At 55.3% G+C, this 15,246-nt stretch overlaps 1 protein-coding gene across 2 annotated transcripts; it reads right to left on the bottom strand.

The window, feature by feature from the left end:
• Window positions 1-9,160: 9,160 nt before the first annotated feature.
• On the bottom strand, window positions 9,161-14,753 carry OSR2 (odd-skipped related transciption factor 2). Of its 2 annotated transcripts, none has more exons than XM_065669419.1 (4): window positions 14,490-14,753; window positions 11,014-11,740; window positions 10,368-10,467; window positions 9,161-9,717 (listed from the first exon to the last, which is right to left on the bottom strand). In XM_065669419.1, the coding sequence occupies exons 2-4, from the start codon at window positions 11,667-11,669 to the stop codon at window positions 9,535-9,537; spliced, it is 939 nt and encodes a 312-aa protein (XP_065525491.1). In that variant the 5' UTR covers window positions 11,670-11,740; window positions 14,490-14,753; the 3' UTR covers window positions 9,161-9,534. The 2 variants fall into 2 exon arrangements, with proteins under 2 accessions (XP_065525491.1, XP_065525492.1); XM_065669420.1 differs by having other exon boundaries at window positions 9,161-9,635.
• Between the last annotated feature and the right edge of the window lie 493 nt (window positions 14,754-15,246).

The following is a 15,246-nucleotide window of genomic DNA, read 5'->3' as shown; positions in this document are numbered from 1 at the left end:
CCAACCAAAAAAACTCTAATTAAGCCTCATGATCAGCCTCATTATATAAATAAGTGTTAGTTTCCCTGGGCTGCTAACAAGAATGCTGAGACGCAGATGGGTTAAATGAGTTGTTAAAAGCCACACAGTAGCTGCATTTTTATTACAAGGGTTAGCTCGAAGGGTAGCTTCACTGATTTAAAATATGAACAAAGGAAAGAGAATCCATATGAAAAACAAATGAAAAAAATTCCCCCTCTGTGGACAAATTTCTGCTGAAAAGGATATGCACAGTGATCAAAGCAAAGTTTAAAGAATGAGCGTCTGGAAAAAAAAAGGCTTTAAAAGATGTTTTAGTTATAATAATGCAGTTATCTAAATGTCAGTGAATTTGATCAAAGCTGATCTACAGAGCTCGGGTTTAGCATTAGGTGAGTCATTTTCTTTTATTAGTGATGTTTTTTCATTCAAATGGGTAAAAAGGTGGGAGTTTGGATATGTTGAAGGTTTCATTGGCTTACAGTAGGGACAGACAAATGAGGCCCACCTAGTTTTACAGTCTGGCCACCAGCTACTTTGTTTTTAATAAAATGCAGCATATTGAAAGGGCATGTCTCAACATGTCTTGACCCATCCAAACTGGATCAAGATGGAGAGCCCCATATTGAAACCAGTTCGCTCCCAGGACGGGGCCTGTAGTCCGCAGAGAGCAGGAAGGGTCCCTGCCTCACCATGGGGCAGAAATCGGGCAACCTTGGTCCTGCCAGCCATGCGCCCACCCCTCTCCTGGCTGCTTTGAGGGGGAACACTTTTCAGGCTCTATTGCAGCAGGGAGTCCTGGGAGTTACTTCAGCCATCTTGACCCATCTTTGTACTACCACACACTGTCTGAATTAAAACCAGGGTGGTGTTAAGTTCTTTAAATGCCTAAATGGCAGTTTACAAAGCCCACACGATGCTGGGGAAGGGATCTTCTCCCTACCAGCGCTCCAAAGCAAACCTGTATGAGAATAGTCCCTGGGACTCCCCGAAGAGAAGCAATAATGTACTGGCCAAAATTTGTCCTCTCATGGCCCCTGAACAGGAACTATCATTGCCATGAGGAGCACTTCAGGGCACCTCTGCTGCTGCTGCAGAGAAAAACCCTCAAAATTATGTTTTGAAAGGAAGTCACCTTCCTAACCCTCTTTCTTGTGGCTGGAACACTGTAGTGTGCTTGGGGGTTTGCTAGGGTGCTTAGACAGCAAACCATGTGGCAGTTGGAATGGGGCTTCTTGAGTGTCATTGGAAAGCTGTCTGCTACAAGGCCCTGATCCTCCGTTGATCTCAGTGCTATTAGAAAAAACAGTATCAATAGCAGTGTTAAAGCTGAGAGCTTGGGGAGCTGCTACTTTTCACAGCTTGCAACTGAAACTGTGGAAGTGTGCTTTACAGCGCATTCTCTCATCTGCAATTTCCTGTTGCTGAAACCTGAAGAATTTCAGTCAAGCCAGGTTGCTGCCTGCAAGTGGCTGTGGGGCAAAGGCCTTCCAGCAGGGAAGCTCTCATGTTATTACCCCACCTGAATCAGGGCTTCACTGTGGGGCTTTTAGGGAAATTAACCTGTTGTGCCCCAGAGTCTAGGGAGACAGCCAACTAACTGCAGGACAAGGTAGCATCAACCCACAGTTTGGCTGCTCTTTAGTGGCACGTGTCCATGTGCACTCTCTTTCCCTGCGGTACCTTGGAGCAGAAGTCAGATATCTCATCCCTTGTGGGAGAGGGGAAGTGAATTTGTGTTTATGAGGGGGTTAAAGAATACGTAAGAGCAGTTTCTTGGCAGTAGCTGAGATGCTGAACTTTCACACCCCCTGTTTTCCCTGCAGTAACTTGTTCATCTGCCCGTATCCTCACTTCCCAGTCGAAAAACCCTGTGAAGTTAAAAACAAATGCTAGTAGGGCTAGACCTGGGCAAAGGCAGCAAGGTCCCCACCTAAGACCTCACTCCCATGATGTAATCCCAGCTCATTTGGACTTACTGGATGGTTTTAGGGCACTGAGCCTGTTGTGCCCCAGGAAAGGACAGAACCATGTGGCTACATCACAGTCTAATTTTTCATTAAAAACCTTTCATGTCTAGAGTTCCCGTTTTGCTTTAACCAGGCAAAGGAGGCTCAGAGAGATGTGAGCTGCCCCCAGCCAAGCCACTGCAAAACTGTTAGGTAATTTTTTCTTACTGAGAGTTTGAAAATATGAATCATGACAAAGATATGGCTGTAGCTTGGCAAGAACACGACATGTGATGGTATGAGCTGCCACATGCCTTTTAACGCAGCATTAATTTCAAGACCAACTTTTCCATGAAATAAAATTAGAGGATAATGGGTGCATGACAAAAGAAGGTGGTGAGGATCCGACCCATTCACCCAGACTTATTCTGCCATCTATGTAGCTGAAATCCACTTGAAGGCTTCCTTGTTTCCCTAACATTTCTCTGCTGTGGTCCATGCCCATGCAGCTTCAGGACAGGATCAGACCATCATTTCCACTGTGGAGTGGGAGAAGGAGGCCACAACGTGGAAATGAGAGTCAGAGTCATGGGGTGCTTGTGTGGTTAAATGACTCACACCAGCAGAACCAGCTCCTGGACTAAATCAGGGCCAGGTTTATATTGTACCCCAGCCAGGCAGCCTTGAAAGGGCTCTGAAGGCCAGGGCACCCTGCAGGCAGGTGCACTGCGTTTGCATTGCCCTCACAGGCAGCCTGAGCATGCCTGGGGCTGGAGCTGCCCAAGAATCCCATCTGCCATCACAGCTGGGCCTCCAGGCAAACCCCAAGGGTTTTCCTTCCCGCCACCCTCCTGGCCAGCCCAGCACACAGGCAGACAGGGCAGCGCGCGGCTGGCACAGCATGGGGAGACACAGGGCTGTGCTGCAAGTACTCATCAGGGCCGTCCCCAGGACTGGCTTCAAGGGCACTGCAGCAGGCAGCCTGTGACCATGGGTGGTGCTGAGCTGCTCCCTCACAGGCGCTTTGGTCCTTTTCCTGCTGACGCACTGAGTGCTGAGCATTGCTGCCCAGCTTAGCCTGGCGGGGTGGCATGGGACTGCGGAGGAGAGGGTGCCTCCGCAGCCTGGGAGCATTCACTGTTCTTCCTGACTGCGAGCCCCAGAAGGATGTAATCCAGCTGCCTGCCTGTGTTTATCAAGCCAAAGAATTTACAGAGTTTAAATAAAAGAACCATGATACAGCAATGAAAGCACCTAAAGCATGTAACTTATGGAAGTTGCTTGTGGGTGAGCAGCTGTGACCATTTCACCCAGATACTCAAATGCAAGCTCTCCCTGTGTGCTCCATGTGGCACGTGGAGCACAGGCTGCTTTGAACATGGGCAAACTTGCATTAACACGATGGGAAGGAGCAGCTACATTCTAGCGCATCAGTGATCCATGCAAAATGGGTCACCGGGAGATTTAGAAACTGTACCTTTCAATCCCAGCCAAAGGGATACATCAAGGCACGCCGACGTGAAGCACGACTGACACACCTTGAGGCATCTTCAGTGCACTGAGTGGTAGTGACGCCAAAGGATATCAGCTGGCAGTATCTGAGACAATGTCTCATAAATAATCTCTGAGGAAGAAAGAAATAAAGTTTTTACTTCCTTTTACGCTTGAAAAAAGAAAAGCCATCAATCAATCTACTTCCCCAGATGAACGGACGGGTGTCCAAAATGCCCTAACATGCAAGAGATCCCTCACAAGCATGCGGCAAGGTTGCCGCAGGTCAAGGCGCTGCCTGAGGAGTAGGAGTCTCGCAGCATTGCCTATGGCAAGGCACCACCAGTGCTGCCTGCGCCGGCAGGTTTGTGCCCATCTGCACAGGGAGGTGAAGTCTGCTCCTTTCAAAGCTGGAGTTCTGGGAGATTTCTATAAAGGTAAAGCCAAAAGAGCTGGGTTTTGTACTCTTCTCCCAGCCACAGCCCTCAGGCCTGTGAGGCGATGGAGCCACTCTCTGGATCCTACAAGAATTTCAGGGAAGCAAAAGTCTTGCTGCTCCCCTTTTCCTACTGAGAAGACACTGGTGGCAGATGGACCCCAAAGGCCTGGAGGTCTGCTTGGCTGCTCTGGAGCAGTCCAGGGACTGCCCAGCACCCTCCCCAATGCCCTTTCACTGCAGCCTGATGGAGGACAGCTTGTGAGGGTGCTCCTCCAGCTCCCAAAACAGAAACCAGCCCTATGAAGCCATCTCGCCCATGTGCCCATCTATACCCCTGACTGCATGAGGGCTGGGTACTCAGCCTGTTTGTTTTCCCTACTGGTACAGCCCCCCTGGCAGGGCCCTGCTGCGTACCCCGCTCACCTCGAGCTGAGCTTGGTGTTTTCTGTATCGGTCAATTTTAAGATAAGTTTTTAAAGTAAATCTGCACTGCAAAGTATTGCCCCGGTGCTGGCAGAGGAAGAAGCCTTCCTGGGGAAGGCTGCCATGCACCACTCCAGCTCCACTGCGTGGGATGAAGGTGTGAGGCTACTGTGCCTGGGATTAAGTGCTATCAGGTCCTGCTCCACTCATCATAAAGTCCTGGGGTAGTATTTGAAAGTCACGTCTGGGAAAGGGTGCTCAGGCTTGTGAGGGAGGCTCAAAGGAGGGGAAGCATCTACGCTTCTGATTCTGCAGACTTAGAAAAGGTGTCAAGTGTTCTTCAGCGTAGATTTTTTTATATCTCTTGTTTGATAGACTAGAAGCTTCTAGAAAGAGTTTCACAAACAGCTGCACCTGGATTTTCAACAATAGAGATTAAAATTGATGTTTTATGCAGACATGATGTCTTTATTTTGAATATAGATAAATATTTTGAAATCTAAGTTTTCCTTTTTAGTAACTTAACTAAAAATAACTCTGTTGTTAGTAGTTGCCCTATTTTTGCCATCATTACACTGTTATAAATAAGAAAAAGGAGTAATAAAAGCTTCCATAAGTAAGGAGGAAAAGAGATGCTGTGAGGAGAGAAATACAAGCTGGAAACACAGTACAACATTAAAATAAAAGCAACATGTGTCCAAATCCTTGTGTAATATTGTTTGCTAAACCAAATCGCCCTTCTACACGTGAAGGACTATCTCCAGTTATGGAGCATGGAGCGATTGAAGGCTCTGAGCCAGCAGTGCTGCTTGGCTGACCCACTGCAGACTCAGTCTAGAGATTCTGGGGTCACTGCATTGCTTCTTTCATTCACCTGAAACCGCTGGCTCCTCTTGACCTCCATGAGGGCCACGAAATCTGGCGGCTGCAGTGCTGCTGCCAGCAGCATTTGCATCCTAGGCAGCCAGGGCTGCTGCTGGCTGACTGCACTGCCGATCCTGGTCCCCTCGGGATCACTCTGCTGGCTTTGTGCCAGACCTGGCATGCTTAAAATGGTCTGAGTACATCTATGGCACTTGCACTGATGACTCCTGAGTGCCACGTGGATGTGGCATTGATTAATGGAGACAGCAAGGAAGGATCAGCAGGGAAAACGAGCTCTGGGTCAGCAATGAGAGAGGAGCCCATATGGGCAGGGGGCTACAGGACAGATTGAGGCAACTAGTGGAAGCTGGGAAATTGGTTCAAAAAGAGGAACCAAGAAGTCTGACTGAGGGAATTTGCTTAGGAAAAGAGAGGTTGAAGCACAGGGTGAGGCACGGGAAGGCAAAAAAGAAACAGAAGAAAAGAAGTCGGGAACAAGATGGAGGGGGCACTAGGCAGGAATCAGGGTATAGTGCAGAATGAGGCTGAGGTGAGAGAAGCAGCTCTGGAGCAACCACACAGAAGTAGAGTAGTGAGAAGGAAGAGGAAAAAGGAAGGAGGGAGAGTTCAATAACTAATGTTTTTTCACTTGTTTTACTCAAATGGCTCAAATAGTGGAACCCTCAGCACCAGCCTTTAGCCACAGCCAGACATGGCCATGCTGCATTCCTGGGTTGCTGCCGGTCTGTTTTCCAGTTAGATCCAAACTATGCCTGCTCCTGAGGTGGAACAGGTACAAAGTTGGGCTTTGGCAGCAAAGCTGTGCTGGCATTGGGAATAATCTGTGCTGGTCTGTAATAGCATGGCATGTTGTTGCTGTTTAATAGATGCCTTCATAGAAAAGTGTTATGCACACATTCCTGGGCTGAGCTGCTCCACCATCGGCTGTGGACAGCATCCATTCCAGCAACTGATGTACAAAGAGCTCAGTTTTCAGATATTACCAACAGGACTATATTTTTTCAAACTGATTTGCCCCCAGAATGGAGATTATGGCCACATCGTATCTTATTATCCGATGGGTTTTCTCCCTGGTAGGTTCATCCCTGGTATGTAGCACAGCTAGTGCCTCTCACTGCTCCCCCACTGCAGCTGCTGCCTCCAACACAGCAAAAGGTGCAGAAGAAACACTGACAGTGCAGGAGGGAAAGATCAGTGCTGAAAAGGAAGGGGCAACGGCAGAGAGAAGAACATGGGGAAGCGAGTGGCAGGTTTGGGAAGCTCCAGGAAACTGCAGAAGGGCATTGCTGTGTGCTGTGTTCTAGGACTGAGCTCCAGAGGAAAGTCGGATACTCCACACAGGCACAAACGGCAGTCACAGGAATATTAGTGTGTTTAGTGTTTGCGTTGTGAAAGTCAGGATGGCACTTTACGGCTATAAAAGCCCTAGCCCTGCCCAAAAGACAGCTTTACAGAACTTGCTTCTGTTCCCAACAGGTCTAAAACCAACGAAACATGTGTGTATTTTAACGTGGTCTTTACAGCTGCCTCTGAAATTTCCCAGGGAGAGATGAGCTTTTTAAAAGTGAATGAAGCGTGTCAGTGCCATAGGCAAGTGTACAGATAGTAAAGGGAAATACTAAATCATCCTCTGACGTTTTAAGAAGGTAGCTACTGGTTTAACTTTAAAAACTAGACCAGGGACCAACTGCAGCGGTACTTGTCCCTGCCCCTCCTCAGCAGTTTGGGCTTCGTTCTGGCCGCTGAACTTATGAAACCCTCAGAAGATAAATTTGCAGTCTGTCTGCTCAGGGGGGAAGCTTATTAAACAAGCAACCCCAAACAATTAAATCAAACCTTAGCTATATGCAATCATTTTAATTTCGTCCTTTGATATTGTTCGTCTGATTAAGTTCTTTCCAAACAAACTGAACATAGAACTTGGCCTAGGAGGAGCGCACTAAGCCCATATGTATCCTGACAGGGGTGTTTACTTGAATGGAGTTATCCCAGCCTTGCCGTGCGTTCTTGGAGATGCAAAAGGGCCTGGGGACAGGAACTCAGAGAACAATAAGGATAGAGAAACTGAGAGGAAATAACCTACTAGGAGAACAGGAATGCAATGGGCATAGACAAATCAGACAGAAAGAAATGGACAAGGGCTGCCAGCACGCGGGGCAGGCCGTGCCAGGCGTGCAGCACCCCAGGCAGGGAAGGGGTGCAAGTCACAGGGGTGTGAAGAGGAAGCGAGCAGGTGGCCCTTATATAAACTTCGACTAGGAAGGCTGTTCTTCAGCCAGCAAACCAGTATTTCTGGCTGCAGAAACTTTTTCCCTCCCGATCTTGCTGGACAGGAGCAGATGGGGAGGTAGGCCTTGACTAACTGCGAAATTTTGGCTGAGCTTGAGACTGCCACATCAGTTAGAGCTCACCTGGCTGCCTCTGCCTGGGGCAGAGCAGGGCTATCCCAGAGGTCCTGATGCTGGCCCTGGAGTGGGCACAGCAGCCCTCTGTGGAGGCAGCAGGCAGATAACAAGCAGCCACAGGCAGAAATGCAGCCCTTTCTGCACTGACGCCTGACTGCAGCACAGGCACTGCTGATTTTGACTTGCTACTCACTAACAGGGTGCAGGCAGTGCGGTTCCCTGCTGCAGGACCAGCGAGGGTTGTTGGAGATGGGGACACCGCAGCCACCCAAGCTCTGTCAGGATCTGCTCCCAGTGGGCTTGTTGGGACTTGTGACCCCCCCTGGACTGTCCCGGAGTCCCAGCACCATCCACAGTGGGAACCTGTCCCACTTACTGCAAAGGGATCGCTCCTCCCCAGACAGGGCTCCCTGGGCCGGGAGTGGGGGAGATTTCTGTCCATAGTCTGGGAGAGGAGAAGAGCAATATGAGTCCCCAGCCTGGCAAAGAACTTTCCACATTACCCAAGACAATGCAGGGAGGGTGCTGGGGCTCACAAGAGCGGTGGGAAGGCAGAGGAGGGATTGCCTATCCAAGGCACCTTTGCAACACATCAGGAAAAGTGCCTCAGGGCTGGCACCAGGCCTTCCAAGAGGGGACCGGAGGCATTGGTGAGGGGCTCACCAGGGTGGCAAGGAAGGGGAGACCTGGGGTCGGTGCACCATCCTGCAACCTGCATACTGGATACAGGCTCTGAGCATGCATCCGGTGGGGTGGGCATGCCGGGCAGCCCAGTCACCCCGATGCGGGACAGCTGGGGCTTACAGAGGTGCAAAGGAAGGACGGGGGCGAGGCACCGCTCGGCGAGGGTATCCGGGGAGTGGGGAGCAGCCCCTCTCCTCGCCCGCCCCCCGGAGATGACCCGTGATCGGCAGCGCGCATGGGGGGTAGAGGTTGGGGGGGGCACCGCGCTGTGCGGAGCCCGCTAATGTGCCCCGGGGCCGTACTTGCGCCTCGCTGTTTTGCTTCCAGAGCTGTCAGGAGCGAATCGTCTTCTGCGGGATAAAGTCCCTATCTACGCGGGTGAATTACCCATGTCCAAAGTCTACTGGCAGGAGGAGGCTGGCTGCTGCAATCTCCGAGAAAGGGATGACTTTTACAATATATGGGTTGATTACAAATAAGTTACTAATAAGCCGCTTTGGCGTAAGAACGGCTCTATGCGTTATTTTCTAAGATGTGTTTATTTGCAAGTATTTCTTTCTTTCTCTTCTTAAAAAAAAAAAATATTCGCTCGGGAAAATTAAAAAAATACAGAAGTTAATATTTAGACATTCATACTATTCAGTAATAGAGCTATAAACTCTCAAATCCGGCACTTTCATTTTACTAAACAATAGATAACACAACAGCGACAGTGAAACAGGCCAAACAAAAGCAATCACCAAAATTGTTGTGACAATACAATCACCCGGCTAGGAAATGTATTCAATATGCTTTTACCATTGCATTGACACAGCAGGGAAAAAAAGCCTGAACGTTCAGAGAATAATACAACAAGGCAGGAGGTATTTGGAAAAAGAAAAAGGATTTATTTTGAAATACACTTTTAAGGGATACTTTGCCTCCCCGATTTGTTACCGATGTGCATCTGACACGACGATATAAAACAGACGAAGAAAACCACGTTCTGTACAGAGCTCTAAAATGAGCCGCGAGTATCTACAAGACGACGAAGCGTTACGCCTGGGTGTTGGTTGGAGAGGGGCCCGATCCTGCAGTCCGCACTCTCTAAACGAGTTTCGCAGACGTGTGGTAGGAAAGCTTGGCCCCGAGCGTGCCTGTGTGCCTCCGTGTGTGTGAGTGTGTGCGCCTGCGAGTTCCTACAACACAGTCCTTGAGTACAACGGGCAGGTGGAGCTGCCGGCGCGGGTCCCTGGCTGCTCTAGAAGTCCTGCCGCGGGGTGTGAGTTAGACTGTGCCGCCGTAGATCACAGTTTCGCCTGAACACTTTGCCGCACTGCTCACAGTTGTAGGGCTTGATGTCTGTATGGGTAAGAAGGTGAGTTTTCAGGTTACTTCTTTGATTAAAGGTTCTTCCACATGTGGGGCATTTGTGTGGAGATTCCTGTTCAGATTTGAAGCAAGCAAAGGATTAATCCTTCACAAACTACCCGGTTGCAAGTTATCACTGCACTTTTTTCTTATCGCAACGCACAATTTGAAATATCGGGGTCGGACACGAGCGAGCGCAGCCCCGGGTGGGCGGCAGATGCCACCTCGCCCTCTCCTCCTGCCCCCAGACGCGGTACTTCATAGATATCGATTCGTGGCATTCTGCGCTCCGGGGGAGCACAGGAAAGGGCCGCCGCACTTGCGCCCGCTCCGGGGCTCCCGTGGCAGGACCGCCGGCCGCAGGCAGGGCATTACGCTCCGCACCGCTCCGCGCTGCCCCGCGCCGCCGAACAACGAAAATCGCCCCAAAGCAGCGGCGTGGGCAAAGCCAAGCCCGGGGCTCGCTTCCCGCTGCCAACCGCGTCCCTGACAGCTTTAAGCCCATCTCCCGCGGCCGCCGTTTTCCAGCGGGTCTCCCGCAGTCGCGGAGGTATCCGCAGGCTGCTTCCCGTTCCCGGGGGAGCACGGAGCCGTGCAGTCCCCTGGCTTCCCTCCGCGCCGGAGCCCCGTCCCCCGACAGCCGCAGCCCCTGCCCCGCGGCGGGCCGAGACGGCTCCGCACCGGCAGAACCCCGCGGAGGAGGCCGGGGAGCGCCGGGCTCACCTGCATGTGTAGGGTTTTGTGGACCGCCAGGGTCCTGGACTGGCAGAAGCCCTTCCCGCACTCCTGGCACTTGAAGGGTTTCTCTTTGGAATGGATGTACCTGAAATGCAACCCGAGGAGTGAGCAGCACTGCCGGGAGCGCGGAGCCCACCCATCCACGGGCCCCGCTCCCCCATACCCGGCTCCCCTCAAGCGCCCGCCCTCTACTTTCCCCCCTCCTTTTCCCGTATAACTCTGCTCATGGCTGAACTCCTCTATAGGTTAAAAAAGTCGCGGTAAGTTATATCGAGGCGTGTTCGCACTCTCTGGTGACAGACGGGACAGCTTCGGCTCCGCTGGCCGGACCCCAGCATGCTCTCCTCGAAGGCAACGCTGATCGGCCGCGGGGTGCGGAAATGGGCCCACCTGTACCCCGGCCTCCTTCCGCACCTCCCAAAAGCTAAACAGCCAGGGGAGGTCACAGCAGCCCCCCAGCGCCGGTGCCCGTCCCACGCTCAGAGCAGGTTTTGGCTCAGGGGCGTCGGAGCGGGGTTTTCTCCTGCTGCCTTCCCGGCTCATCCCGGAGCGGTTCAGCCTCCCCCCGCCCCGCCGAGCGGCTCCCGCACAGCCCCGGCCCGGCCCCCGCCCCGCGGAGGCGGCCCCTCACCGGTGGTCCCGCAGGTGGTCCTGCCTCCGGAAAGCCTTGTGGCAGATGTCGCAGGTGTAGGGCCGCTCGTCCGTGTGGGTCCGCTCGTGGATGAGGAGGTTGTAGGACTTGGTGAAGTGCCTGCCGCAGAACTTGCAGATGAACTCCTTTTTCGTCTTGGAGGGCAGGCGGCCCCGGGAGGGCTTCCTATCCGGGGACAGTTTGCTGATGCCCGACAAGGGCGAGGTCAGTCCGGGGCTCAGCTTGGCGAGATCCCCCACCTTGGGGGGGTCTTCCTGCGTGGCGGCCACGGCCAGGTTGGCAAAGTCAAAGCGGGGCCTGTCCTTGTGCAAGGCCGGGAGGACGTGAGCGATGGCCCCTTGCTTGGGGTGGAAGAGGTGCGTGGCAAAGGGGAGCGCGGGAAAAGGGAAGCGGGAATCCACCAAGCCCTGTGCGGCTGCCATCTCCGTGATGGTGGAGCGGGTGATTTCATGCACATTGGGGTAGCCCAATGTCCAGTGGTTCATGTGCATGGTTTGCACGGCGCTGAGTCCATACAGACCTTGCAATTGGTCCACAGTTGCGGGAAAGGTGTTCACAGCCTGGAGGAAGGAGTAGTTGGTGAGTTGCAGGGACGGGTGCAGCGGGATGGGGGCTGGCAGTGCCTTGCTTCCCATCTTCCCGGGGCGGGTGCAGGCAGGCGGTGCAGCTGGTGCCTTTGCTGGGCTTTCGACACTGGGAGAAAATCCTGGGAAGAGGGAAAAAAGAGGGTAAAGAAACTTCTACCGAGAGCACCGTGGCCCCCCTGGCCGAGGTGAACGCAGCGGCGGGGCCGGGGAGGGCCAGGCACGGCTTCGGGGCGCTGCTTCGTTGCGGCCCCAGCGCCTGCCGCAGCCCCGGCGGCCGCCACCGACCCAACCAGAGCGATCGCTTCGACCGGAGAGTCTAAAGCGTTAAAAAAACCTAATTAAAAATATCACTCCCGAAATACGCATCCAAAATTTAGATTAAAAGGAGCAGTCCCAGCGCCGAGCCAACCGAAGGCGCAGCAGATTCAAATTAAACGAATCGTGAAAATATACACTCGGAACTGGGCCGGGGCTGCTCCGCTCCCTGCCGCCGTCCATCGCAGCTCCCACCGCGGCGACAACCGTGGCCACCTCCTTCTGCCCCCGGCCAACCTGGCCCCCGCCGTCGCTCCCTGCTTCGGCCCGGCACCCGCGGGCGCAGAGGCCCCGACTCCGACCTCTCCTGGCGGGGGCCTCCCCGGGAAGGAGCGGGGTGCTCACGGGGAGCAGAGGCCGGCCCGGGGGGCGGCGGGGGGAGAATAACCCCCGCGTTCATCCCGGCGCGGGTGCTTATTTTTGTTCCTCCAACAGCAGCTCATTTATCAAGATAACCGAGAGAGAGCAGGAGCTCCCTCCCGCACGCACACCTCCCACCCAACCCCGAGGAAGGCTGCCGGCCCCGCGGCCTCCCCAGCCCGGCAAGGGCTGCCCGGACCGGCGCTGCGGCGCAGCGGCCACCTCCGTCCCGCAGGGTTGCGAAGGGCGGGCGCAGCCCCGCTCCCCGGCCGGGATCTCCTCCGGGAGCCGGGTCGGCGGGGCCGGGAGCTAACGAGCGGAGTGTGAGGAAGGTTTCGCTCAGCCCGCTCGACTGAGGCCACCGGGCCCGCTCCTCCCGCCGGCCGGGGGACCTCGCGGCTCCCCGTGGCCACGCTCCCTCCGCGGGGCAGCGGCTGTAGGGGCAAGCCCCTGCCCTCCCCTTGTTTTCGGTGAGGGTTCGCTTCAAGCAGCCGGGCGGCTGCCACGACCCATGAAAGCGGCTCGAGCAAGCGCCGGGCGCTCCCGGGCCTGTAAACAAGAGGTAGGGCCGAGGTGCCTGAGCACCTCCTGGGGTTTGGGTGGAAGGGATGGTAACGCGGAGTCTCCAAAATAAACAAGAGTCCCCGTCTCCCTGAAAAAGTAACCTAAAACACACCCCACCTTCCCAAACCACAACAAAACCGAAGGGAGCTCCCGGAGCGCAAAGCCCGAGCCAGGCAGCGCTGTCTCGGCCCCCCAGGGCGGCCGCCGCCGCCCGCAGCCCTCGCCGCTGCCGCACGGTTAGGGCCGCTCCGCTGGCACCGGGCAGCGGGAAAAGACTTTTTCGATATTTCCCCTAAAATCCATTTCCCCTCCGCTTGTGGCACCATTTGTGGATGGGCCCTCTGGGGGGGGGAAATGCGGGAAGAAAGTAGGGTGTGAATGGCAGCGTTCCCCCTCCCTGTTTTCGTTTGCCTTGAATCGCGGTTCTCCGGGATTTCCTCTGCTCCCTCCCTGTTTTACTCGTTTGAGATTGTCTCGAGACCGGGGACGGGGATATCCACTCGACCTACTACATATGGCGACCTTTTCTTTTTTGGTGGTTGGGGGAAGAGGGGGTGGTTATATATAGAGACTTATTTTTAAAGATGTCGTAGCGTGAGTCGCTCTTCGGTTTCCGCCAGGAACCGACACAGGGGCAATAAAATCACTGTTCACCTACTGCTACGGCGGCTCCTGCCCCAGCCCGGCCGGCGGGGCCGGGTCTCGGAGCGATGGGTCTCGGAGCTGTGATCAAGGCAGGTAGAGCATTTCTGCGGGGGGATGCTCGCCTTTGACCGTGGCGGTCGGTGGCTGTGTGGGGATGTCACTGCACGCCGCTCGTTTTCTTGTCAAAGAACCAAGTTCGGAAAACTATTCCGGCCACAAAATACGTATTTTAACAATGAAACTTTTCAAACCACACCGTTGCCTGACACACGGTCCATCTATTACTGTTTGTACCCGGAGGTCACTTTATGAAAACCTAACAAAAAGGCCCAAAGGTGCCTTCGCGGGGGATTTTAAGGTTATTTCTAATAAGGTGTGAGTGAGAAAGTCAACCAAAAACGGATGTTACTTCAATCTTGGCACTTCCTTTTCTCTTTCCCCTCAGAGCGCTTAATTAAATTAAGCCCGATGCCCCGGCGAGGCGCTCCACTCTACCTGCCCGCCGCCGGCCCGTGGCCCGGCCGCTGCTCCCCTGCGCTCCCTCCCGCGGCGGGGCTGGGGCCGCGGCCGTGCCCCAAGGGCGCTGCAGCCGGTCCCTGGGCCCTGGGCTGCCTCTGCTGCCCGCCAGCCCCTCCCGGAGCCGCCGCTGCCCGCGCGACGCGGCTGCTCGCACGGACCCAGGGCTTCTCCGGTGCGCTCCGCGGGTCCGCCCGCAGGCCGCCACAGACCGGCTCCTCCCCGCAAGGAATTCCGCGCGGAGGGCACGGACCGCGCTCTCCGGGAGGCCCCGCCGCCTGCCCCACACCAGCGCGCCCGCCCCGGCGCCGGGACCCGCTCCCCACCACCGCGGAGTTACGAACTGAAAGCAAACCCTGCGGACCCCGCTCCCTGCAGAGGGGTCACGCTCTTCCGGGGCCCTGCCGCGGACCCGCGCCCCATTCCCGTCGACGGCAGCAGGCGGGGCGGGCCGGAGAAGCCACTTACCGACCGCAGCCGGCGGCTCCTGCCGGGGCACAGCCGAGGCGGTCGCCGCGGCGCCTTCACGGAGACATTAGATCCACAGCGGGGACGGCGGCCGGCATGGTGCGGAGTGCTGGGCGGCGGCTGAGAGCTCTGGCGGTCCCGGGGTCCCGGGGCCCCGGCATAGACCGCAGCGTCCCGCCCGCAGCCTCCCGCCTTCGACCCCGGCGAGGCTCGGCGCGAGTCTGAGCCGCCCCCTGCCCGGTCCATCACATTTCAGCGGTGAGTGGCGTGGAGCGCTGTCCCCGCCCGCCCGACGACGCCGCCGGCCCACCCCGCGGCGCGCACAGCCCCGCGCTCTGGGCTGCACCGCTCCGCCCCGACGGGACGGGACCGCCCCCGGCTCCGGCTCCTGCCCCTTCCCCGGCCCGCCCCGCCGCGCCGGCCCCACTGTTTACTTGTGTTTGGGTAGCAACTGGGTTTTAAAGCGGGCGGACGTCCCCCTGTTTCCCCCTCCACACACCCCCCCGCCGCGTCACCTAAGGTGACTTTTCCCTCCGAGAGCAGATCTACGCCCCTCGCCCCGCTCCCGGCAGCGGGGATTTGCGCGCTCCCTGCGCAGCACCGGCCGCCTCTGCCGCCTGCCCTGACCCAGCCAAGCTGACACACGACTTGCTTAACTACCTAAATACCTATATACCTCAATAACTCAATACCTAAATACCTCAATAATACCTAAATACCTGAGATAACTCCCCAAACCCGGAGGGCAGGGGTCCTG

The sequence above is a fragment of the Lathamus discolor genome, chromosome 2 (genome assembly GCF_037157495.1).
Source record: "Lathamus discolor isolate bLatDis1 chromosome 2, bLatDis1.hap1, whole genome shotgun sequence".
Lineage (NCBI taxonomy): Eukaryota > Metazoa > Chordata > Aves > Psittaciformes > Psittacidae > Lathamus > Lathamus discolor.
Note: the sequence above shows the minus strand (reverse complement) of the source record. Positions and strands in the feature narration are given on the sequence as shown.